We start from the raw sequence: 25768 nt of genomic DNA, 5'->3' as shown, positions 1-25768 counted from the left end.
AGAGATAGGGTGAGAAGCTCTGTCATCCGGGGGGAGCTCAAAGTAAAGCCGCTGCTCCTCCACATCGAGAGGAGCCAGATGAGGTGGTTCGGGCATCTGGTCAGGATGCCACCCGAACGCCTCCCTAGGGAGGTGTTTAGGGCACGTCCGACCGGTAGGAGGCCACGGGGAAGACCCAGGACACGTTGGGAAGACTATGTCTCCCGGCTGGCCTGGGAACGCCTCGGGATCCCCCGGGGGGAGCTGGACGAAATGGCTGGGGAGTCTGGGCTTCCCTGCTTAGGCTGCTGCCCCCGCGACCCGACCTCGGATAAGCGGAAGAAGATGGATGGATGAATTAAGAAAATATCGTAGTATCGATATAATTTATTTCATGCTAAAATGACCAAACAACGCTTATTTGTTGTGTTCCTTGAGTCTCCCCCGCCTTGCAAAACTTTATGGACTACTAAACCCATCCCATCATCCTTCCAAGACGTGCGTGTGCGTATAAGAACATCCATGATTGGTTGGATGTTTACTATGATGAGTCACGATTGGTTAAGATTGTGGCAAAACATTAGAGACCGGTCAATCAGAGGCAAGATAGGGCGGGTCATGGAACAAGGAAGGGAAATCACAACAGACGACGAGAGAGTCGGAGAAAAGAAATCGGGAATATTCAAGTGGAAGATGGCAGAGGGATTCTTTTCTTTAGATGTTTCTTTTAGTGATGTCGACCACATCCAGGAAACCCACAATGCATCCACTTGGCCACATTTGGACAAATGTATGCATCTGGATAAAACATTCATTTGACTTGTTTATCATGTAAGCACAAATCAAATCTGTTCTCCAGTTGCCAAGCCGGGCATATTTCGCACGAGAAAGGCTGCCAAAAATGTATGCCGAAGTGAGGAAGATCATAGCCGCACAAGTAAGTCAAGCCACTTACTTGGCGCTGACCAGAACCGTACGTGTGTGTCAGTCCATTACATCGTCCACTGGGAATTAAAAAGTGCCTGCCTGCAAATTTATTTTGTATCTGAGTTTGATACATTTTGTATTATTTGCACAACTATGTTATTTATTTTACGTAGAACGGATATTTTTCTATTTTATTTATGTTATGTAATTCTGTGCTACTTAAACAGTTTCTTTCCTGTGCTGTTATTACCCATCTTGACTAACTGGGTTAATAAAAGTGCCACTGACTGTTTATAGTACAGTTGTTATTCACTTCAATTTCAGTGAATCTCACTCAAAAATGAATTTCCTTATATGTATACTTTCACCGGAAAATATATCGAGATATATATCGAGATATACTTTTTCGTCCAAATCGCCCAGTTCAAATACATTTAAAAAAAAAATTTCAGCTGAAGTGGGATTGATTCCCTCCCAATGCATAATCTATAACTGTCCTGTGATTGAGTGGCAATCAGTCAATGGTGTAGCTCACCTTTGTTACCTTGGATGAGGTCCAGCCTTGCCTCTCACCATCCTACTTGTGTACATCATGAATACATTGTTCTTTTTGTAAAATATGCAATTCTTCAGTGCTCTAATTTAAAGCCCTGAATCGAAACAGATTCTGCAAAATACATTTCTAATTGGATGTTTTCTTTATGATAGAGAAGAGGAAAAGTCTATCCCATCAGGGTTTCATTTCAACAGGGTTGGGATCTCGTGACTCTAAAGGCTGTACTGCATGATTCATGTGTTTTTCTCACATCGTTCATCCCTTGAAACTATTTGGTGACCCTTCTTTAGCACACAGGGTGTGTCTTTCCAAGAAAAGCAATCCAAAGATCTGTAATAGCGTTCTTCACCGATGCATCCACCTGTTTGAAGTCCCTACATTCATGTAATCTTTCAGCATGGTGCTAAAGGTGTTTCCATGATAAACATCAAATGCTCTTCTATCTTCTGTCCTCTAGGTGAAGCCAAAGGTAATCGAGCCTCTGGACTATGAAAATGTTCTGGTGCAGAGGAAGACGCAGATCCTCAGTGATGTCCTCAGGGACATGCTGCAGTTCCCTTTGGAGGACTTTGAGGTGAGTTCCACACCTGCGTCATATATAGATTGTGTCCCCTTTTGCACAAATGTTTAGGACAAGGCAGCTGGGTTGACATCAGTAAGACGTTAATGGGTGATGTGTCCTTATGATAATGTATTAATTAGGGATGTCCGATAATGGCTTTTTTCCGATATCCGATATTCCGATATTGTCCAACTCTTTAATTACAGATACCGATATCAACCGATACCGATATCAACCGATATATACAGTCGTGGAATTAACACATTATTATGCCTAATTTGGACAACAAGGTATGGTGACTTTTTAAAAATAAAATAAAATAAGATAAATAAATTTAAAAAAATTTTTTGAATAAAAAAGAAAGTAAAACAATATAAAAACAGTTACATAGAAACTAGTAATTAATGAAAATGAGTAAAATTAACTGTTAAAGGTTAGTACTATTAGTGGACCAGCAGCACGCACAATCATGTGTGCTTACGGACTGTATCCCTTGCAGACTGTATTGATATATATTGATATATAATGTAGGAACCAGAATATTAATAACAGAAAGAAACAACCCTTTTGTGTGAATGAGTGTAAATGGGGGAGGAAGGTTTTTTGGTTTGCTGCACTAATTGTAAGTGTATCTTGTGTTTTTTATGTTGATTTAATAAAAAATAAAAAAAAATAAAAATGATATCGATAATAAGAAAACGATCCCGATAATTTCTGATATTACATTTTAATGCATTTATCGGCCGATATTATCGGACATCTCTAGTATTAATCTAAGGGAGTGGTACTTATTGTTGGAACATCTCATGTTACTGAGAAACAGTTTGCATCACATAAAAAATGGTACACTGCTGAAACTTAATCTATTTTACCATAACAATGTACAGGGTTAATATAGCCCGCCTCTCTTTCTTTCCAGCCCACTTTCTCTCCTTTCTTTTTTAATCCAATTATTCATTACATTTATGTATTGTTGCATTTGAAGTTATCGTAATGTTGATCATCCATCCATTTTCTTCCGCTTGTCCCTTTCGGGGTTGCGGGGGGATGCTGGAGCCTATCTCAGCTGCATTCGGGCGTTAGGCGAGGTACGCCCTGGACAAGTCGCCACCTCATCGCAGGGCCAACACAGATAGACATATTGTTATTCATTATCAATATTGTTATTTCAAAATGGTAAATGGTCTGTATTTATATAGTGCTTTACTATACCTAACCTACTCAGTGGCCTAGTGGTTAGAGTGTCCGCCCTAAGATGGGTAGGTCGTGAGTTCAAACCCCGGCCGAGTCATACCAAAGACTATAAAAGTGGGAGCCATTACCTCCCTGCTTGGCACTCAGCATCAAGGGTTGGAATTGGGGGTTGAATCACCAAAAATGATTCCTGGGCGCGGCCACCGCTGCTGCTCACTGCTCCCCTCACCTCCCAGGGAGTGAACAAGGGGATGGGTCAAATGCAGAGGACACATTTCGCCACACCGAGTGTGTGTGTGACAATCATTGGTACTTTAACTTTAACTTTAACTTAATCATACCCAAAGCATAATATATAATGTAAACATTATACATTACATTCACCCATTCACACACACATTCAAACACTGATGGCGTGTATTACTATTTGCTTCATTAATTTGCTTTTCTTTATCATTTCTGGTATCATATTTGTACATATTGTATTTGTTGTTGTAGTTATATTGTTTTTGTTGTTTTTTGTTTTTGTTGTTGTCTCTCTGTCTTGTCCTCCTCCTGTCCCTACAATTTCCCTCTCTTTCTCCCCCCCCCCCTTTCTATCCCCTCCTGCTCCTGTCCGACTGAGTCAAACACTAAATATATCCAAACATTTGATAAAGTCAAATACAAATAAGGTATCAAGAGAAATACAAACCCCGTTTCCATATGAGTTGGGAAATTGTGTTAGATGTAAATATAAACGGAATACAATGATTTGCAAATCATTTTCAACCCATATTCAGTTGAATATGCTACAAAGACAACATATTTGATGTTCAAGCTGATAAACTTTCTTTTTTTTTTTTGCAAATAATCATTAACTTTAGGATTTGATGCCAGCAACACGTGACAAAGACGTTGGGAAAGGTGGCAATAAACCCTGATAAAGTTGAGGAATGCTCATCAAACACTTATTTGGAACATCCCATAGGTGAACAGGCAAATTGGGAACAGGTGGGTGCCATGATTGGGTATAAAAGTAGATTCCATAAAATGCTCAGTCATTCACAAACAAGGATGGGGCGAGGGTCAACACTTTGTCAACAAATGTGTGAGCAAATTGTTGAATAGTTTAAGAAAAACCTTTCTCAACCAGCTATTGCAAGGAATTTAGGGATTTCACCATCTACGGTCCGTAATATCATCAAAGGGTTCAGAGAATCTGGAGAAATCACTGCACGTAAGCAGCTAAGCCCGTGACCTTCGATCCCTCAGGCTGTACTGCATCAACAAGCGACATCAGTGTGTAAAGGATATCACCACATGGGCTCAGGAACACTTCAGAAACCCACTGTCAGTAACTACAGTTGGTCGCTACATCTGTAAGTGCAAGTTAAAACTCTCCTATGCAAGGCGAAAACCGTTTATCAACAACACCCAGAAACGCCGTCGGCTTCGCTGGGCCTGAGCTCATCTAAGATGGACTGATACAAAGTGGAAAAGTGTTCTGTGGTCTGACGAGTCCACATTTCAAATTGTTTTTGGAAACTGTGGACGTGGTGTCCTCCGGACCAAAGAGGAAAAGAACCATCCGGATTGTTATAGGCGCAAAGTTGAAAAGCCAGCATCTGTGATGGTATGGGGGTGTATTAGTGCCCAAGACATGGGTAACTTACACATCTGTGAAGGCGCCATTAATGCTGAAAGGTACATACAGGTTTTGGAGCAACATATGTTGCCATCCAAGCAACGTTACCATGAACGCCCCTGCTTATTTCAGCAAGACAATGCCAAGCCACGTGTTACACCAACGTGGCTTCATAGTAAACGAGTGCGGGTACTAGACTGGCCTGACTGTAGTCCAGACCTGTCTCCCATCGAAAATGTGTGGCGCATTATGAAGCCTAAAATACCACAACGGAGACCCCCGGACTGTTGAACAACTTAAGCTGTACATCAAGCAAGAATGGGAAAGAATTCCACCTGAGAAGCTTAAAAAATGTGTCTCCTCAGTTCCCAAACGTTTACTGAGTGTTGTTAACAGGAAAGGCCATGTAACACAGTGGTGAACATGCCCTTTCCCACCTACTTTGGCACATGTTGCAGCCATGAAATTCTAAGTTAATTATTATTTGCAAAAAAAAAAAAGTTTAGCTGTTTGAAATCATCAAACAATCATCAAATATGTTGTCTTTGTGTGCATTCAACTGAATATGGGTTGAAAATGATTTGCAAATCATTGTATTCCGTTTATATTTACATCTAACACAATTTCCCATCTCATATGGAAACGGGGTTTGTATACCACACTTCTCTTTTGTAAAGTGAATATGTAGAGCAGATATGGGCATCACCCTGAACAATGTGATTTTCCTGAGTGACTGGCCAGGACAGATTTGGTGGGGGAAAAGAAGACACAACATTAAGGACAGTACAGAGATGGTGTTAAAATACAACAAAGTACTAACGTTTCCTCAAAACCACTACATGATGTAAAGAAAAACACACAAAACAAGCCTAACTAGTCCTTGTCCAATGGCAATGTCTACTATATTACAAGCAGTCCAGCAGACACCGAGAAATTACATATGCCATCTGTAAATGGATATACAGTATGTACTAGGGTTGTACGGTATTGGTATAGTACCGCGATACTAATGAATCATATTCGGTACTATATCACCTCTGAAAAGTACCAGTCCGCCACCCCAGCTATTTCTAAATCACTAATCCTCACCTCCATGGCGACAAATAAAGTAAGTTTCTTACAAGTATCATTATCACTGCAGGACGAGGAATAGCTAAACATGCTTCACTACACACCGTAGCTCACCGGTGTCACAATATAAACAAACACCATTGGTGGATCTACACCTAACATCCACTGTAATGATACCAAGTACAGTAGCGTATATTTTTTAGCATCAAGATATCTTCTTTCGTTTTAAAAAAGTGTATATTATGTTTATAAACCCAGGAAATATGTCCCTGGACACATGAGGACTTTGAATATGACCAATGTATGATCCTGTAACTACTTGGTATTGGATTGATACCTAAATTTGTGGTCTCATCCCAAACTAATGTAGTATCAAACAACAGAAGAATAAGTGATTATTACATTTTAACAGAAGTGTAGATAGAACATGTTGAAAGAGAAAGTAAGCAGATATTAACAGTAAATGAACAAGTAGATTAATAATTAATTTTCTACCACTTGTCCTTAATAATTTTGACAAAATAATAGAATGGAAATTGACACAATATGTTACTGCATATGTCAGCAGACTATTTAGAAGCCTTTGTTTGTTTACTTACTAATAAAAGACAAGTTGTCTTGTATGTTCACTATTTTATTTAAGGACAAACTTGCAATAAGAAAAGTATGTTTAATGTACCCTAAGATTTTTTGTTAAAATAAAGCCAATAATTACATTTTTTGTGGTCCCCTTTATTTAGAAAAGTACCGGGATCGGGACAACAACACTAGTATGTACTGTATACATTGTCAAAAATAAGGGCTGTTACCAACATTACTTTTTCTTTTTAGGTATCTTGTATTTTTTTTTTTTATAAATACGATATATGCTTTATAAATAAAACGGGAAAATATATATTGGCATTCATGTCATGTGTGTATACCGTATATATAATGGGTATAGAATTACTTATGTTGCCATATATATTTTTGTCCATGTCGCACAGCACTAGATTCACCATTTAGAGTTATGTAAATGAAATCTTTCCTCCCCCAATATGTGTTTTCCTTGTGTTTGTTTGACTTTTGCAGTCCTTTTTCTCTGGGCCAATGTTGGGAGTACTAGTACTGGGTGGAGTCACCCACAGTGGCTTTCCTTTGTTTACATCCTTTCATGCTGCAGCGAGAAAGAGGTCAGGGGTCATCAGTTTAATTGGCTCATTTTTGGCCCTCATGTTGTGACAGAGCAAGCGTTATCTGCAGCCAAAATGTGCAGGACGTTCGCTTCCTCCGAGGTTCCACTCAAAGGCAGGGACATTTAATGGAAATTTATTCCTGTGCTTTTAACTCAGGAAATTAAAGTTTTTGTCCGTTCAAACAGTGGATGACCTCGTCTCTTGAGTAAATGGAAACTTCGTTGAGTCTGCAGCTTATTTTTTTTTATATATATATTTTTGTCTCTGACCATGACTAATGACTTTTACATATTTTTTAAATGTTCATGGTGGTTAATCGACTAAACAAGCTTTTTTCATTTCCTAGCATTTATCCTGCTCTTGATCAAGGGTAAGCTGGAACCTATTCCAGATGACTTTGGGCGAGAACACCCTGGCAGTGGAATTACAACACACATTTAATTTAATCACAATGTATCCAAGAAGGCTCGCTGTAGTCTAGAGCAGTGTTTTTCAACCACTGTGCCGCGGCACACTAGAGTGCCGTGAGATACAGTCTGGTGTGCCGTGGGAGATTATGTAATTTCACATATTTGGGTTAAAAATATTTTTTGACAACCATTAATTATAATCTGCAAATTATGTGCCGATGTTGTGTGTCGGTGCTGTCTAGAGCTCGGCAGAGTAACCGTGTAATAATCTTCCATATCAGTAGGTGGCAGCCGGTAATTAATTGCTTTGTAGATGTCGGGAACACGTCGTGTGAGATGACAAGAGTTTGTCGTCGTATCTAATGCTTAAACCAAAAATAAACAAAAGGTGAGTGCCCCTAAGAAAAGGCATTGAAGCTTAGGGAAGACTATGCAGAACGAAACTAAAACCTAACTGGCTACAAAATAAACAAAAACAGAATGCTGGGACAACAGCAAAGACTTACTGTGGAGCAAAGACGGCGTCCACAAAGTACATCTGAACATGACATGACAATCAACAATGTCCCCACAAAGAAGGATAAAAACAACTGAAATATTCTTTATTGCTAAAACAAAGTAGATGCGGGAAATATCGCTCAAAGGAAGACATGAAACTGCTACAGGAAAATACCAAAAAAATAGGAGCGTAAGACCAGAACTAAAACACCACACACAGGAAAACATCAAAAAATACAAAATAAGTCAGGGTGTGATGTGACAGTACACCTACTTTGAGACAAGAGCTATAGTGATGCTTGGTTGGTTATGGTTTAAAGTCATATCCAAAAATTGCGACTTTATACTGTCAACTGAGTTTCGTTTTTTAGTGATTTCTGCTGGTGGTGTGCCTCTGCGTTTGTTCAACGCAAAAAATGTGCCTTGTCTCAAAAAAGGTTGAAAAACACCGGTCTAGAGACTGCATTTAGAGAGAAAGAACCATCATTTGGTTTTGCCGATTTCTTTTTTAAATCAACAATACATGCACCTGGGGATAGGTTGATTGGCACCACTAAATTGGCCCTAGTGTGTGAATGTGAGTGTGAATGTTGTCTGTCTATCTGTGTTGGCCCTGGGATGAGGTGGCGACTTGTCCAGGGTGTAGGGTCCAGCACCCCCGTGACCCAGAGAGGGACAAGCGGTAGAAAATAGATGGATGGATGGACTATTACTACACTGCAGACAATCTGTAAAAAAATATTAAATACCAAAGCATGAAAATAACAATGATCTGTCAAATATTGTCTTCTGCCTTCCTTAGTCGGACACTAAAATACAATTCTTCGTACCACAGTCATAACGGTCACTTAAAGGGGAACTGCTCTTTTTTGGAATTTTACCGATCGTTCACAATCATTATGAGAGACAAGACCACAAAAGATTTTTGTTTTTTTCGCTTTCTAATAGAGATGTCTGATAAAATCGGACTGCCGATATTATCGGCCGACAAATGCTTTAAAATTTAATATCGGAAATTATCGGTATCTGTTTCAAAAAGTACTATTTATGACTTTTACTACAATATACACGGTTGCATTAAAAATAGTAAACAACACATAAAACTTCATATTTACAACTTTAAGACTTGCTCACATAACACATTTGCATACAGACAAGGTAGACTGCAATCCTTTCACAGAAGCTTTAAACTCATTTAATGTAACAAGGGTTTGAAGTTGAAGATTCGATTGTAGGTTATTCCAAGTCTTCGGTGCTGAAAACCTAAATGCTTTCTTGCCCAGTTCAGTTCTTACTTTGGGGACGACAAATTGCAGAGCATTCATTGAACGAAGATTGTGACTTCCTTGTTTCTTTGTTAAAAGAAAAGACAGATCAGATGGAGTGATACCCAGAATGGTTTTGTAGATGAACACATACCAATGATTGAGGCGTTGAGCACATAAAGACGTCCAGTTAACCATTGAGTATAACACACAATGGTGAGTAATCATGGCACCCACCTGTTCCCAATTACCCTGTCCACCTGTGGGATGTTCCAAATAAGTGTTTGATGAGTATTCCTCAACTTTTTTGAAACATGTTGCAGGCATCAAAATCCAAATGTGCTAATATTTGCCAATAAGAACAACGTTTTGCAGTTGGAACGTTAAGTATCTTGTCTTTGCAGTCTATTCAATTGAATATAAGTTGAAAAGGATTTGCAAATCATTGTATTCTGTTTTTTTTTTATTTTTTATTATTTTTTGTCATAAAAAAATACAATCATGTGTGCTTACGGACTGTATCCCTACAGACTGTATTGATATATAATGTAGGAACCAGAAATATTAATAGCAGAAAGAAACAACCCTTTTGTGCGAATGAGTGTAAATGGGGGAGGGAGGTTTTTTGGGTTGGTGCACTAATTGTAAGTGTAGCTTGTGTTTTTTATGTTGATTTAATAATTTAAAAAAAATATATATTTTTTTTTAAATTTTTAATTTTTTTTTAAATTTATTTTTATTTTATTTTTATTTTTGTCCTGTCCAGGCAAATCATATAGTTGTTGATGTTGATGATTTTTTTTATTTAAAAAAAAAAAAATTATTTCTTGAGCGGCCCTGTGGTTGGAGACCACTGATTTACACAACGTGCCAACTTCACTGGTTTTAGGTTAGTTAGATTTTCCGAAACTGTTGGTCAATTTTCAAATGTTGTGACCTCCAGTGCCTGTGACTTCGACTGCACTGATATGGGCAAGGTTGTTGCAGACCTCTTTTCACTGGCAGTGACAGCATGACATGACAGCCTTTATAGCATATCAAGTTCTAGCCTGCTATGCCGGGAACATATAAGCATTACACGACAGGTGATTCTGACTATGGACACTTGAAGCCCAGGGATTGAGCAGTGCATCTGTTCCAGCCTACATTGGACACTTCTAGTAAAGAGAAAAACAAACCCCTCAACAGGGTTTGGGAGGGGGGGACTGCTACTTAGTGGTAAAATGAAGGCCAAAACAATCAGAAAGATCTCCTCTGTCAGATAGTTATTATTGTATGAAATCCAGTGTTTGTCTGCTCCTCCATAATAAAAGTCTCTGTCAGATGCCTTCTCCTTTCTGGCACATCTAGTCATACGGTGGTGCTGTTCTTTCTGTGAGATAATGTTTATTCTCTCCCCATCTGGTTTTTATTTAGAAGTTGCTGCCATAGAGCAGTTTTTTTTCTGGTTCCTCCACAACTCTTGATGAGTCTGAATGTATTTGTCCAAGATTAGCAGCCTCTTTCCTTCTCCAGTTTTGTAAGTGTGTTAAAACCCATCCATCACAATCCTGCAGTACTGGGTTTTATTTTTCCAAAACAAAGCGTCATTTTGGGCGTTTCTACTTCTTTCTCTATCCCTTCAAACCCATGAGACTTTCACCGGTAGTTTATCTTAATCCAAAAGCTTTTTAGGCCCTGCCCATAAAACGGTCTTGTGCAAAGTGTAAAAGTCAAAGTGTCTCATTAAAATGTGCACAGCGTTTGTGTGCAAATGCAGGCAAAATATACTGTGTTTGTCTTTAAATCGATGGTTGGGAGGGTTGCTCGATATACATCATTTTTTCTGCAGGCGAGCTACTTTTCAATTGACCAAGTCGAGGAGATCTACCTCATTCATATATATAATTTATCTTTATTTATTTATAAAAGACAGGTTTTTGTTAACAAGTTAAAGGTGTTTTAATGATAATATAAGCATGTTTAAATGAGAACATTATCACCAGACGCACATTATTATACATAAACTGTGTTTACCAATAATTTAGCTTAAAAACATTTCTTTTTTTCAATCATTAGAGTACATTCGGGTAGTCTTGTGTAATGCAATATTTTGTGTCTATTTAGGTATGGTCAACCTGAGTGCTGAAATCGTGGAAAAATATATGTTCTTAGCGCGCCTGAAATGGGCTGTCTGCACTCTCAAAGTGCATGTTGTTGCCAAATGTATTTCATATGCTGTAAACCTAGTTCATAATTGTTAGTTTCCTTTAATGCCAAACAAACACATACCAATCGTTGGTTAGAAGGCGATCGCCGAATTCGTCCTCGCTTTCTCCCGTGTCGCTGGATGTCGTGTCGTTTTTGTCGGTTTCGCTTGCATACGGTTCAAACTGATATGGCTCAATAGCTTCAGTTTCTTCTTCAATTTCGTTTTCGCTACCTGCCTCCACACTACAACCATCCGTTTCAATACATGCGTAATCTGTTGAATCTCTTAAGCCGCTGAAATCCGAGTCTGAATCCGAGCTAATGTCGCTATATCTTGCTGTTCTATCCGCCATGTTTGTTTGTATTGGCATCACTGTGTGACGTCACAGGAAAATGGACGGGTGTATATAACGATGGTTAAAATCTGGTTCAATGTTAGGCTTAGGTTTTAGCAGATTTTCCATATTTTTCCTACAGACTGCATTTGGTGACCTCAAACAACAAGGCTATGGATTGATTCACACTGGTTTTCGCCTTTTGAAGGGTACTGGAAAAACTGGAAAATTTATCTTGAAAGTCCTTAAAAAGTGCTTGAATTTGGCCATGGAAAATGTGTACGAACTCAGAGTTTAAAAAAAATGAACAGACCAAGATTGTTGAAGGATGGCTGTTTCAATGAACGTTTTTGTTGTTTTGAGTCAGAAAATGCAAACATTTGAAACGTTAGCATTACAGCTAACATTGGAAAAACACATGCTTGTTAAGTATTTTGGTATAATGAGCAACAATGTTGAATACGGTGCTGTAGTAGCATCTGCTACGTGCCAACACCATAATATCTCATGGAGTCCGATTACTAGTCTTTGCTCACATATCACCAATGAGCAGACACATGGTATTTAAAAACCTTTTAGAGAGCATTTATTTACTCATTTCCATGTTTCCATGTTTTTCAATTAGCAACACGTAGGTCGTAAAGATTAGTATCTAACATCCAGGAAACCTGGCTGGCACACCGAAGACGACAACCTTTTGTTCACAAAGCACATTGTAACATGTGTTGAGGCTGGCCTGGGCTTGTTCTATCGAAACATTCTGCCTCCGGTTTATCCAAAACACATTGAAAATGATTCTATATTGCCATGCGGTTGAAGATGGCTCAACCAAATGAAATTGACACAGGCTTTAAGTAAATTTTTTGTAAAAAAATCACACTTTCAACTGACTTGGATGAACACGATTACGCATGCACCTCCTGGTACCCCAGCACCTCCAAAACCCTCAAATCTAAACTCCAAACATCCCAGAACAAGCTAGTCAGATTACTTCTAGACCTCCACCCGAGATCCCACCTCACTCCTACCCACTTCTCCAAGGTGGGCTGGCTCAGGGTGGAGGACAGAGTAAAACAACTTGCACTGAGCCTAGTCTATAAAATCCGCTACACCTCCCTGATACCGAAGTACATGTCAAACTACTTCCTTAACGTAAATGACCGCCATAACCACAACACCAGGGGGAGCTCTACTAACCACGTTAAACCCAGATTCCGATCTAACAAAGGTCTTAACTCATTCTCTTTCTATGCCACATCAATGTGGAATGCGCTCCCAACAGGTATAAAAGAAAGGGCATCTCTATCCTCCTTCAAAACCGCAATAAAAGTACACCTCCAGGCAACTTCAACCCTAAACTAACACCCTCCCCGGATTGTTAATAATCAAATGTAAACAATCAAATGTAGATACTTTTCTTATGCCTTCTGATCTCTCTCTCTCTCTCTCTCTCTCTCTCTCTCTCTCTCTCTCTCTCTCTCTCTCTCTCTCTCTCTCTATCTCTCTCTCTCTCTCTCTCTCTCTCTCTCTCTCTCTCTATGTCCACTACTTGCTGTACATATCCTACCAAGTCAGACCTACACTGTTTCAATATCCATTTCTCTGTTCTCAATTGTTGATGACTGATGATAACAACCAAACTTAACCCCCCTCCACACCCTGAATTGTAAATAATGTAAATAATTCAATGTATACACCCTGATGATTATCTTGTGTGATGAGTGTATTATGATGATAGTATATATGATAGTATATATCTGTATCATGAATCAATTTAATTGGACCCCGACTTAAACAAGTTGAAAAACTTATTCGGGTGTTACCATTTGGTGGTCAATTGTACGGAATATGTACTTCACTGTGCAACCTACGAATAAAAGTCTCAATCAGTCAATCAAAAACACAGAACACAATTGATATACTCTCCTCCACGTTTAACATCTCTATTAAAGCTTGTATAGCTACTGTATATTTACAGTGTATATTCACCCTCGTGCACAGAGATTTAGAGGGGTCAGATCACTTGGTTAGTCTTACAATGATGTAAAGACTTGTGTACGGAATTAATTACTTGCAGAAACCAGAGGAAAGTAATCCCTCGCTAGAAAATACGTACATACCACATGTGTCCTTATCATCTGTCAGTATATCACACACACATCCTTGGACGAGGTTTATGCATGCATCCTTACAGCAGTTTTTCATTTATGTTCGTCTTTGTCTTTTGGAGAAAATGTATTTCAGATGTAGTCTAATGTTAGTCATCAAAATTGATTTAGTTTTAGTCTAGCTTTAATCAACAAAATCACGCAACATTTTAATCAGCTGAACTTAAAGTACATTTAGTTGACAATGAATAACACAATTAACACAAATGTAGCATGATCTTATTGTCAGGAATGGTGTTTGATGCATACAATGGTCAATGCCAATAAATATCTTTCAGGCACGTTTTTTATTTTTTATGCTACGTCGCTGACAAAGCAGGTATGTACCTGTGTTGCTGAATGGACTTACGATTAGGGATGATGTTTGATAAGAAGTTATCGAGTTCGAGCCTATTATCGAATCCTCTTATTGAACCGATTCCTTATCGATTCTTTTATCGAATCCAGATAGGTTGTTGTATATGGAAAAAAATACACAATATTTGGTTTAACAAAAGCTCACTTTTATTATATAAGAAAAAAATAAAATCTAATAAATAAATGAATATAGACTGTTACCCCCCTAAAAAAATAAAATAAAAAAAATACATTTTGACTGTTGTTACCCAAAGTATATTAAGTGGGATTTTTCAGAAAAACAAATATATACAGTAACACAAAAACAACCTGTCTCTGTGATCACTATAGGTGTATAAATAATAATATCGTGTTAAATAAAATCAGTCCCTTGGGCACAAAACTGAAAATAATACAGCTCTCCAAAAAGTGCACTTCTGCTGCTATTTGACATAACTGTTTGTTATGATGCTTTGACATTTTTGCACTTTATTTCTTTATTGAAAGAAAATTCTACGAAGAGAAAAGTTGTTTGCAAATGTGGTTACAATGCTAAAAAATGAAAAGTTAAAGCTAAAAAAAGAAATACACTTTATTGAGTTAACATTATTTCTTTATAGGGGGAAAGATGTGATGTTATGAGCTAGGAATATAACAACTACACTACCCGAAAAGTGTTGCATGTCGCTACCCGGCAGCTAAGAATGAGGTTATGAGCACGCTGTGAAAGTAAACGTCAAGAACTCAGCCAACACGACTCGTCTGCATTATTTATAATTAGACAGACAACACATATACAGTGTGATTGTGTTTTGTTTACAAGGAAATAAAAACAAAAGTTAAAAAAGGGAGATATGTTGTATATATATATGTATGTGCTGCGGTTGCTTTAAGAACGTTGCGACAGCTGCTGTAAAGGAGGTGCGTTGCTAGCCTGGTTGCTATGTTTCAGGTTGGTCGTAAAAGTGTTCGTCATGTGTTTGTACCCTGCTCAAATCTCTCAGTAAAGTTATTCATTGGATTATACCTTTTGTTTTGAACTTTATTACACCTTGGAGCGCTTTTTCCGGTCCATTGTTTTTCCTGCTTTCGCTATCTGCGCCTAATGACTGAGCTACGTGACGTCATTTCTTGTGACGTCTCAAAGGGCATTTCTGGTCGGGACGGGATTGGTCCCAGGGATTCGAATAAAGAACCAACTCTTTTTCTTTATTATAGTGGTCTCGATAACGGGTACCGGTTCTCAAAAAGGGATTTGAGTCTCAGGACTCGGTTTTTTTCTTATTGAACAACCGGGAAAACCAGTTTCGAGTATCATCCCTACTTACGATGCATACCTTTTATTATAATCTGTTTAGGAACGCAATAAAACCGGAAGCAGCAAATACACATAGCTTTAACTTGCAGGTGTGTAGATGCCATTATCGATGACTCGCCTGCTGATGGCATCTTATAGCGTCAAAAATAAAATGTGTCTTCTTCACTTTCTCTCAGGTGTACACATATTACGGTGTGGAACATGTTAAAAATCCACACATTATTGTTATCTAACTTCCTTATCTCACAAGGAAAATAATCTTATTGTCACTGCTTTGTAACTTACCCCCACCCCTCTCTCATATGTACGCTGTTAAAGAGCTGTGATTGGATGTAGTACCAACTTGTCCCACCCATCTACAAGATGACATTCAATATGATTGGATTTCGTATCTGTCAACATTTTCGTCTTGTTTTTATTCGTCGATGAAAATGTCAGGTAATTTTGTTACATATATTGTATTTTGATTCTTTATCTTCTTATTTCAATCAGGAGAAATCATTGTTGATGATAATTAAGACAAAAATAATTAGTCACTATTATTAATACTGTGTGTTTGGAGAAAAACAGCTGGTTATCTGTTCGTAGTAGTATTAACAAATACAAACCCTGTTTCCATTAGAGTTGGGAAATTGTGTTGGATGTAAATATAAACGGAATACAATGATTTGCAAATCCTTTTCAACCCATATTCAGTTGAATGCACTACAAAGACAAGATATTTGATGTTCGAACTCATAAACTTTTTTTTTTTTTTTTGCAAATAATAATTAACTTAGAATTTCATGGCTGAAACACGTGCCAAAGTAGTTGGGAAAGGGCATGTTCACCGCTGTGTTACATGGCCTTTCCGTTTAACAACACTCAATAAACGTTTGGGAACTGAGGAGACACATTTTTTAAGCTTCTCAGGTGGAATTCTTTCCCATTCTTGCTTGATGTACAGCTTAAGTTGTTCAACAGTCCGGGGGTCTCCGTTGTGGTATTTTAGGCTTCATAATGCGCCACACATTTTCAATGGGAGACAGGTCTGGACTACAGGCAGGCCAGTCTAGTACCCGCACTCTTTTACTATGAAGCCACGTTGATGTAACACGTGGCTTGGCATTGTCTTGCCGAAATAAGCAGGGGCGTCCATGGTAACGTTGCTTGGATGGCAACATATGTTGCTCCAAAACCTGTATGTACCTTTCAGCATTAATGGCGCCTTCACAGATGTGTAAGTTACCCATGTCTTGGGTACTAATACACCCCCATACCATCACACGTGCTGGCTTTTCAACTTTGCGCCTATAACAATCCGGATGGTTCTTTTTCTCTTTGGTCCGGAGGACACAACGTCCACAGTTTCCAAAAACTATTTGAAATGTGGACTCGTCAGACCACAGAACACTTTTCCACGTTGTATCAGTCCATCTTAGATGAGCTCAGGCCCAGCGAAGCCGACGGCGTTTCTGGGTGTTGTTGATAAACGGTTTTCGCCTTGCATAGGAGAGTTTTAACTTGCACTTACAGATGTAGCGACCAACTGTAGTTACTGACAGTGGGTTTCTGAAGTGTTCCTGAGCCCATGTGGTGATATCCTTTACACACTGATGTCGCTTGTTGATGCAGTACAGCCTGAGGGATCGAAGGTCACGGGCTTAGCTGCTTACGTGCAGTGATTTCTCCAGATTCTCTGAACCCTTTGATGATATTACGGACCGTAGATGGTGAAATCCCTAAATTCCTTGCAATAGCTGGTTGAGAAAGGTTTTTCTTAAACTGTTCAACAATTTGCTCACGCATTTGTTGACAAAGTGGTGACCCTCGCCCCATCCTTGTTTGTGAATGACTGAGCATTTCATGGAATCTACTTTTATACCCAATCATGGCACCCACCTGTTCCCAATCAGCCTGCACACCTGTGGGATGTTCCAAATAAGTGTTTGATGAGCATTACTCAACTTTATCAGTATTTATTGCCACCTTTCCCAACTTCTTTGTCACGTGTTGCTGGCATCAAATTCTAAAGTTAATGATTATTTGCCAAAAGAAAAATGTTTATCAGTTTGAACATCAAATATGTTGTCTTTGTAGCATATTCAACTGAATATGGGTTGAAAATGATTTGCAAATCATTGTATTCCGTTTATATTTACATCTAACACAATTTCCCATTTCATATGGAAACGGGGTTTGTAACGACAAAATGCAGTTTGGCTTTGTATTGAAGTTGCTATCTGTGAGCAAAAGGCTTTAAAGGGGAACTGCACTTTTTCTTGGAATCTCACTATCATTATGAAAGGCATGACGATGGATGTTTTTTTGAATGCATTCTAAATATTAAATAAATGATTGTGAACGATTGGCAAAATTCCCCAAAAAAGTGCAGTTCCCCTTTAAGGAAACATTAAAGGGGCTGAGATACTGATTAATTGGCAACAATGGCAGATAGCCAGATTCATGGTGGGTGCTAAGATACTGAAAAATGAATTTTTGAGACTACAATTTTTGAAACTGGTACTTTATCTCAGTGTTTTTCAACCTTTTTTGAGCCAAGGCACATTTTTTGCTTTAAAAAATGCGGAGGCACACCACCAGCAGAAATCATTAAAAAACAAAACTCAGTTGACAGTAAAAAGTCGTTGTCGCAATTGTTGGATATGACTTTAAACCATAACCAATCATGCATCAATATCGCTCTTGTCTCAAAGTAGGTGTACTGTCACCACCTGTCACATCACGCCCTGACTTATTTTGAGTTTTTTGCTGTTTTCCTGTGTGTAGTGTTTTAGTTATTGTCTTGCGCTCCTATTTTTTTGGGTATTTTCCTGTAGCAGTTTCATGTCTTCCTTTCAGCGATATTTCCCGCACCTGCTTTGTTTTAGCAATCAAAAATATTTCAGTTGTTTTTATCCTTCTTTGTGGGGACATTGTTGCTTGTCATGTCTTGTTCGGATGTACATTGTGGACGCCGTCTTTGCTCCACAGTAAGTCTTTGCTGTCGTCCAGCATTCTGTTTTTGTTTACTTTGCAGCCAGTTCAGTTTTAGTTTCGTTCTGCATAGCCTTCCCTAAGCTTCAATGCCTTTTCTTAGCGGCACTCACCTTTTGTTTATTTTTGCTTTAAGCATTAGACACAATTTTACCTGCACACTGCCTCCCGCTGTTTCCGACATCTACAAAGCAATTAGCTACCGGCTGCCACCTACTGATATGGAAGAGTATTACATGGTTACTCTGCTGAGCTCTAGACATCACCGACACTCAACAACAACACATCATTTGCAGACTATAATTACTGGTTTGCAAAAAATATTTTTAACCCAAATAGGTGAATTTAGATAATCTCCCACGGCACATCAGACTGTATCTGAGATACACTGCTTTATCTAGTTGTCCAATTCGGTAAGTAGCACGTTTTTTGTAGACAATGTTATCTTTTCCTCGGGACTGAATCTGAGTCATCCTATATCCCGCTGACCTTTATTTTGTTGACGAAAACCTGACTCTATCTGTTGCAGATTTCTACTTTGAGGCGACAAGGACGGAGTCTCTACCCCACGTTGCCCGACAATGCAGAGAAGGAGGCTCACAGTCTGTTTGTCCAAGAGGTAAACGTGCTTTTATTCGCCATTTTATGTCATTTAAACCAGTTGTCGCCAGCCATTCTGAGTCCACGGACTATAATTCCTAGTTGGTTAGATAATAGTCAGAAAATGCTTCCTCTGTTATCAAATCAAAACCACAAAATGAGTACTGACACAACCCTGGATGTATTTTCCAGAGGCAAGATGATAATTTACATGTGTAGGTGACAGGCACAGTGTTTTTTTTTTTTTTTTTACCATCCACAGACAGGAATGGCAGTGACTTCAATGCCATTGTGGAAAGTACTGGGAATTTCCTATTTCAATTTAATCCGAAAAAAACGAAACAAATACATTCTTTCCATACTCAACACACAAGTGGATGGGGCTTTAGCATGGAAGTAAGCAACAAGTTGGAGTTAGAGCTGCAGATAAGGGTTATTTGAGTAATCAATCAATTAGTTTGTTTCATTAATGGAGTAAATTGGATAAAACACACTAAAAGACAATATAACATACATCCATAAACGTGGACGCATGTAAAAAAGTGCAATATATTTATCCGTACAGTAATCTATTTATTTATTTATATATATTTATATATATTTATTTATTTATTTTATATATATTTATTTATTTATTTTATATATATATTATTTATATATATTTATTTATTTATATATGCACCTTATTGCTTTTTTATCCTGCACTACCATGAGCTTATGTAACGAAATTTCGTTCTTATCTGTGCTGTAAAGTTCAAATTTGAATGACAATAAAAAGGAAGTCTAAGTTTATAGCAGAAATGCGTATTTTCGGGAAAATAGCTGAAATAAGCAAAACATGTTCTACATGTCAAAACCTTCATTCTTTTTCCCTAATAAATGCACATCAAATTGAACTATTAACATGTGTGCATTGATAAAAAAAAAAAATGAGTGACCTATTGCTCGGTAGTGCGAAAACTACAGTACAGGCCCAAAGTTTGGACACCTTCTTATTTCAATGTGTTTTCTTTATTTTCAAGATTATTTACATTGTAGATTGTCCCTGAAGGCATCAAAACTATGACACCTGTGAATTGAAAACCATTTCAGGCGACTACCTCTTGAAGCTCATGGAGAGAATGCCAAGAGTGTGCAAAGCAGTAATCAGAGCAAAAGGTGGCTATTTTGAAGAAACTAGGATATAGAAGACAAGCGGTAGAAAATGGATGGATGGATAGAATGTAAAACATCCAAGACTCGCTGAGAGACAAGGTGGACAGGGGTGATGGTTTAGTTCCTGGCCTACATGCAGAACCTTGGTCCTAGACCAGCTTGACTTCAGGCTAAGTTCTTGATGTCCTCGTCAAACATGCTTCGAGCTTGGCCGAGCTGGTTTTTAACTGGTTTTTCAGTTATTTCACCTTTTTTTTTTGTTAAGTACATAACTCCACATGTGTTCATTCATAGTTTTGATGTGACAATCTACAATGTAAATAGTCATGAAAATAAAGAAAATGCATTGAATGAGGTGTGTTCAAACTTTTGGCCTGTACTGTATATCCGCGCATTTAAAGTAATTTAGATACTGCATGCGGCCCCAATTTTATCCATTTAATTGGCTACACTCATTCAACAATTAATCGAAACAACAGAAAACAAATTCAAACTTTTTAAACTATTTAATCGATTAGTCATTGCAGCCCTAGCCAAAATAATATTATTTTCCTAATTTCTTTGTATATTTTCCAAGTAAAATAAACACCCTTTGTCAAAAGAAAGCATTTTCACTAAATTTGCAATTTGTATTTTTTTTTTAACTTTTGAAAGTTTTCCACAGCCCAGTGGTTGGGACCCCTACATCAAACTAAGGCCCCTTCTACACTAAGCCGGCTAAAGTTATCCAGGGTAAATCCCACCTAATTTTATCCTTGTCCACACACACAAAGTCATTTAAGACCCCCTCCCCAACTTCCGTCCGCCGGCGCAACGCGACCTAATACGCATGCGCGGAAAATGCGCACGTCATAGTCACCTCCATTGTTGCTTTGTGTGCAAGTTCTTAAATGTAACTTATCTGAACAATATCCAGTGTTGTGGTATTTCAATTAACTGGAATCCAGTGTGTTGTGGGGCCCTATTGTCGTGAATCACACCTGAGCCATCATAAATTAATCAAATATTTAATAAACACATGAAAGTAAACAATCTCATAAAGAACATTTGACAACAATCAAACTAGGGATCTAGATATCTGGTCAGGACACTCCTCACTCTTTTGCCTTCACCTTCATTGTCCATTCCTTTTTGGTGACTTTATATACTCTGGACCTAGACGTTGAGTCCGCGACATACATGGCAGACAATAACTGATACAGTCTGCTTTGCCAGTCTAAATGCATTCGATGTTTTCCATAGTCTTCCCTCGACGGCCAGGTAATACAAAGCAAAACCTTCTTTATCACATCCACGGGAGCTCGCATTCTCGTTGTCTCGCCTTTGACAAATGGACAAAGTTTTTCACTAAGTAGAATCACAGCTGACCTGGACATTGGAAAGTTCTCTTGCCGTCTGAGAAGTGTTGTATCCCAAACAGCTGCAATCGCTTTCTCTTAAGGTATTCATGTGTGATTTCCATGTCTGTACATGTAGAATAATGAGAAACACGGGCATGTCTGGATGACTAGCCTCCATATTTCCAGTGGTTAGCTCCGAGTTACGAAACCGCCTTATTATAAAACTGGCTGTGGCGTGTTCTTTCTGACGTCACTTCCTGTGTGGGGCGCGGTCTTTCTGGCGTCACTTCCTCTCCGAACTCAGTTTGTAAACGATCAATGAGTCCATACAAAGCTAAGAGCCGGAGATTCAAGGAATAGACGGCGCACTTACCCGTGTAAAAAATTGTCAGAGGAGTGGGACCTTAAACGATAGTTTAGTGTGGCTGAAACGGGGCTTAGGCTAAATAATTATTCGTTTAAGGGGTTATCCGGCTTAGTGTAGACATAGCCTCAGGTTACAGCCATACGCACCCTTCAGACCCACAAAATATTTCCAGTCATTAAAAGGATAGTAAATGAAACAAAAAAAGTTGACTAATTCAAGAGCAGGGTAATAAAAACAGACAGAAGTCTTGTGGAAATTGTTTCCCACAAGACGGGAAGGAGGTTGTGAAACGTAATCACGAGCCAAGCTGTGACAGTAATGTGAGTCATTACCTAATTTGTTACTTGAATTAGCAGTAATGCATGTAGCACATCAGAGAACGTCAGGAAAGCGGTTTAATTCACATGAAATGTAGCCTCTGTCTGACTCTCTGCCGCCTCTTGCATAAATGAATGCAGTCATTAATGATCATTACGCTGTTAACTAAACTATTTATGTTGTTTCTCATCTGGCTTGTGTGTGTAAAGGAAGGGATGGGAATGAGAAAGTAATATCTAGTAGAATCTGGTACTTCTCTAACTGTGTTTTATAGCGATGCCAATGAGTCTCGAATTCGAAACACTTAAGATGAAACGTATTACAGATTTCAAAAAGACACAAACATTCAAAATGTGGTAATTTATTGACATCAAAGTGCAAGGTTACTTTTTTGTGTGAATGAGATTTGAAACATCTGCTGTTTCAGTACATCCAGTACAGGCCAAAAGTTTGGACACACCATCTCATCCACAACCCAACTGGTGGTCCCTACCCCATTGATAAAGCAAGAAATTCCACTAATCAACCCTGATACGGCACACCTGTGAAGTGAGAACCATTTCAGGTGACTCCCTCTTGAAGCTCGTGGAGAGAATGCCAAGAGTGTGCAAAGCAGTAATCAGAGCAAAGGGTGGCTATTTTGAAGAAACTAGAATATAAAACATGTTTTCAGTTATTTCACCTTTTTTTGTTAAGTACATAACTCCACATGTGTTCATTCCTAGTTTTGATGTGACTATCTACAATGTAAATAGTCATGAAAATAAAGACAACGCAAGGTGTATCCCAACTTTTGGCCTGTACTGTACATAAAGGTTGTTCAATTTAGAAACACAATAAGCAGGGTGCTAAGAATATGCTGAGCTAACAACAATGTTGGCAGTGTTAAAGGGGAACATTATCACAATTTCAGAATTGTTAAAACCATTAAAAATCAGTTCCCAGTGGCTTATTATATTTTTCGAAGTTTTTTTCAAAATTTTACCCATCACGCAATATCCCTAAAAAAAGCTTCAAAGTGCCTAATTTTAACCACCCGTCCATTTTCCTGTGACGTCACATAGTGAAGCCAACACAAACAAACATGGCGGAAAGAACAGCAAGCTATAGCGACATTAGCTCGGATCCAGACTCGGATTTCAGCGGCTTAAGCGATTCAACAGATTACGCATGTATTGAAACGGATGGTTGTAGTGTGGAGGCAGGTAGCGAAAACGAAATTGAAGAAGAAACTGAAGCTATTGAGCCATATCGATGTGAACCATATGCAAGCGAAACCGACGAAAACGACACGACAGCCAGCGACACGGGAGAAAGCGAGGACGAATTCGGCGATCGCCTTCTAACCAACGATTGGTATATGCTTGTTTGGCATTAAAGGAAAGTAACAACTATGAACTAGGTTTACAGCATATGAAATACATTTGGCAACAACATGCACTTTGAGAGTGCAGACAGCCCCAATTTTCATCAATTAATATATTCTGTAGACATACCCTCATGTCAGCAGGCCAGGGAAGCTAGGGTCGATATTCTTCTCTTGATCATCTTCAGGACGGTGTGAGCCAAGACATCCAGGGGGGTTTAGCTCGCTCGTCTGCGGGAACAAACTGCCGCCATTTCTTGCCGTGCTAGCGAGGTCCTTTGTCCCTGAATTGCTCACACACTCCAGCAGATTCAATGGGGGTTTGGCGGCAGATTTTTTTGACTTTATCGTTGGAAATGCATCTGCTTTAAGTGTCGCAGGATATCCACACATTCTTGCCATCTCTGTCGTAGCATAGCTTTCGTCTGTAAAGTGTGCGGAACAAACGTCCAATTTCTTGCCACTTTTGCATCTTTGGGCCACTGGTGCAACTTGAATCCGTCCCTGTTCGTGTTGTTACACCCTCCGACAACACACCGACGAGGCGTGATGTCTCCAAGGTACGGAAAACAGTCGAAAAAACGGAAAATAACAGAGCTGATTTGACTCGGTGTTTGAGAAAATGGCGGATTGCTTCCCGATGTGACGTCACAACGTGACGTCATCGCTCCGAGAGCGAATAATAGAAAGGCGTTTAATTCGCCAAAATTCACCCATTTAGAGTTCGGAAATCGGTTAAAAAATTTTATGGTCTTTTTTTTCTGCAACATCAAGGTATATATTGACGCTTACATAGGTCTGGTGATAATGTTCCCCTTTAAAACAAAAATGTATATTCAATTTAAATAAATCGTTAGCTACTTAATTCAAATAACTCAAAAATAATATTTTCTAAGGGTTTTCATGTCTTCAGAGTAGGATGCTTGCATGATAACGGTAGCTTTGTTCACCATAAAGACCAGAAAGCTATGATGTGTTTTATGAATTTACAGTATGATTGTTATATTCGTATAGTTTAGAAAAAGAAAAAAAAAAGTTTCTTCAGGTTGGATGCATTACCCTGACTGGCTGTACATTTGATGATATAATTAATGTATTTCAAGTTTTATCAGACAGCAGTACCAGTAAATCGTTCTTTGGACAAAAACAAAACACTAACATCATAAAGTTAAAGGTGCTGTTTGCAACTTCCTCACAGTAACATTTTTAAAAACAAAAAATTATAACAACAACAGCAAATTCTTCACAATTACAAAGTTTATTTCATAACATTTTCACAGGCCCGAATAAAATAATTTGGTTTCTCCGGCGGTCACTTGCAAACAAGTACGTGCACCAGCTCATACACGCATACCAAAGCACTCGTGGAGAAGCAACAAACAATTTGCAGTCACGTTGTTTTTTTGATAAAGCTACTAACGCTAGCTCTTCAAATTGCTATTATTAGCTAATCACACCTAAAGCTAATGTGTACGTAATTACGTCATAATTTACAAGAAGCCGTAAAATATACTGTGTAAAATACATTGGAAAGTTGCCGCACTCTAGGCATCTGTGTAATTGTTGCAAACAGCCCCTTTAACTTAATTATAATATTAATATAAATTCATAATAATATCTCTCTCTCTCTCTCTCTCTCTCTCTCTCTCTCTCTCTCTCTCTCTCTCTCTCTCTCTCTCTCTCTCTCTCTCTCTCTCTCTCTCTCTCTCTCTCTCTCTCTCTCTCTCTCTATATATATATATAAATATATATATATATATATATATATATATATATATATATATATATATATATATATATATACCGTATTTTCCGGATTATAAATCGGAGAGACGTACGTGTGAAATGATTAACACATTACCGTAAAATATCAAATAATATTATTTATCTCATTCACGTTAGAGACTAGGCGTATATCAGCCAATCGTCACACACACGTCAACCAATAAAAATTTGGCGGGGGCAGGTCATGGCAGAAGTGCATTGTGGGGAAAAAAAGATGCTACCTGCTACTACTTCCGTACCTATGAAAATT

General features: G+C 38.5%; 1 protein-coding gene across 3 annotated transcripts in view; it reads left to right on the top strand.

Annotated features, from left to right (window-relative positions):
- The window catches only part of LOC133613779 (dedicator of cytokinesis protein 9), a 307269-nt gene that overhangs the window by 127703 nt on the left and 153798 nt on the right, over positions 1 to 25768 (top strand). For all 3 annotated transcript variants that reach the window (XM_061971560.2, XM_061971559.2, XM_061971558.2), the window contains exons 2-3: positions 1920 to 2036; positions 19117 to 19206. In XM_061971560.2, the coding sequence (XP_061827544.1) occupies positions 1920 to 2036; positions 19117 to 19206 (207 nt within the window). The remainder of the gene's footprint in view (positions 1 to 1919; positions 2037 to 19116; positions 19207 to 25768) is intronic.

Source organism: Nerophis lumbriciformis, linkage group LG13, assembly GCF_033978685.3.
Source record: "Nerophis lumbriciformis linkage group LG13, RoL_Nlum_v2.1, whole genome shotgun sequence".
NCBI classification, from domain to species: Eukaryota; Metazoa; Chordata; class Actinopteri; order Syngnathiformes; family Syngnathidae; genus Nerophis; species Nerophis lumbriciformis.
The sequence above is the reverse complement of the archived record's forward strand: the minus strand, read 5'-3'. Positions and strand labels throughout refer to the sequence as shown.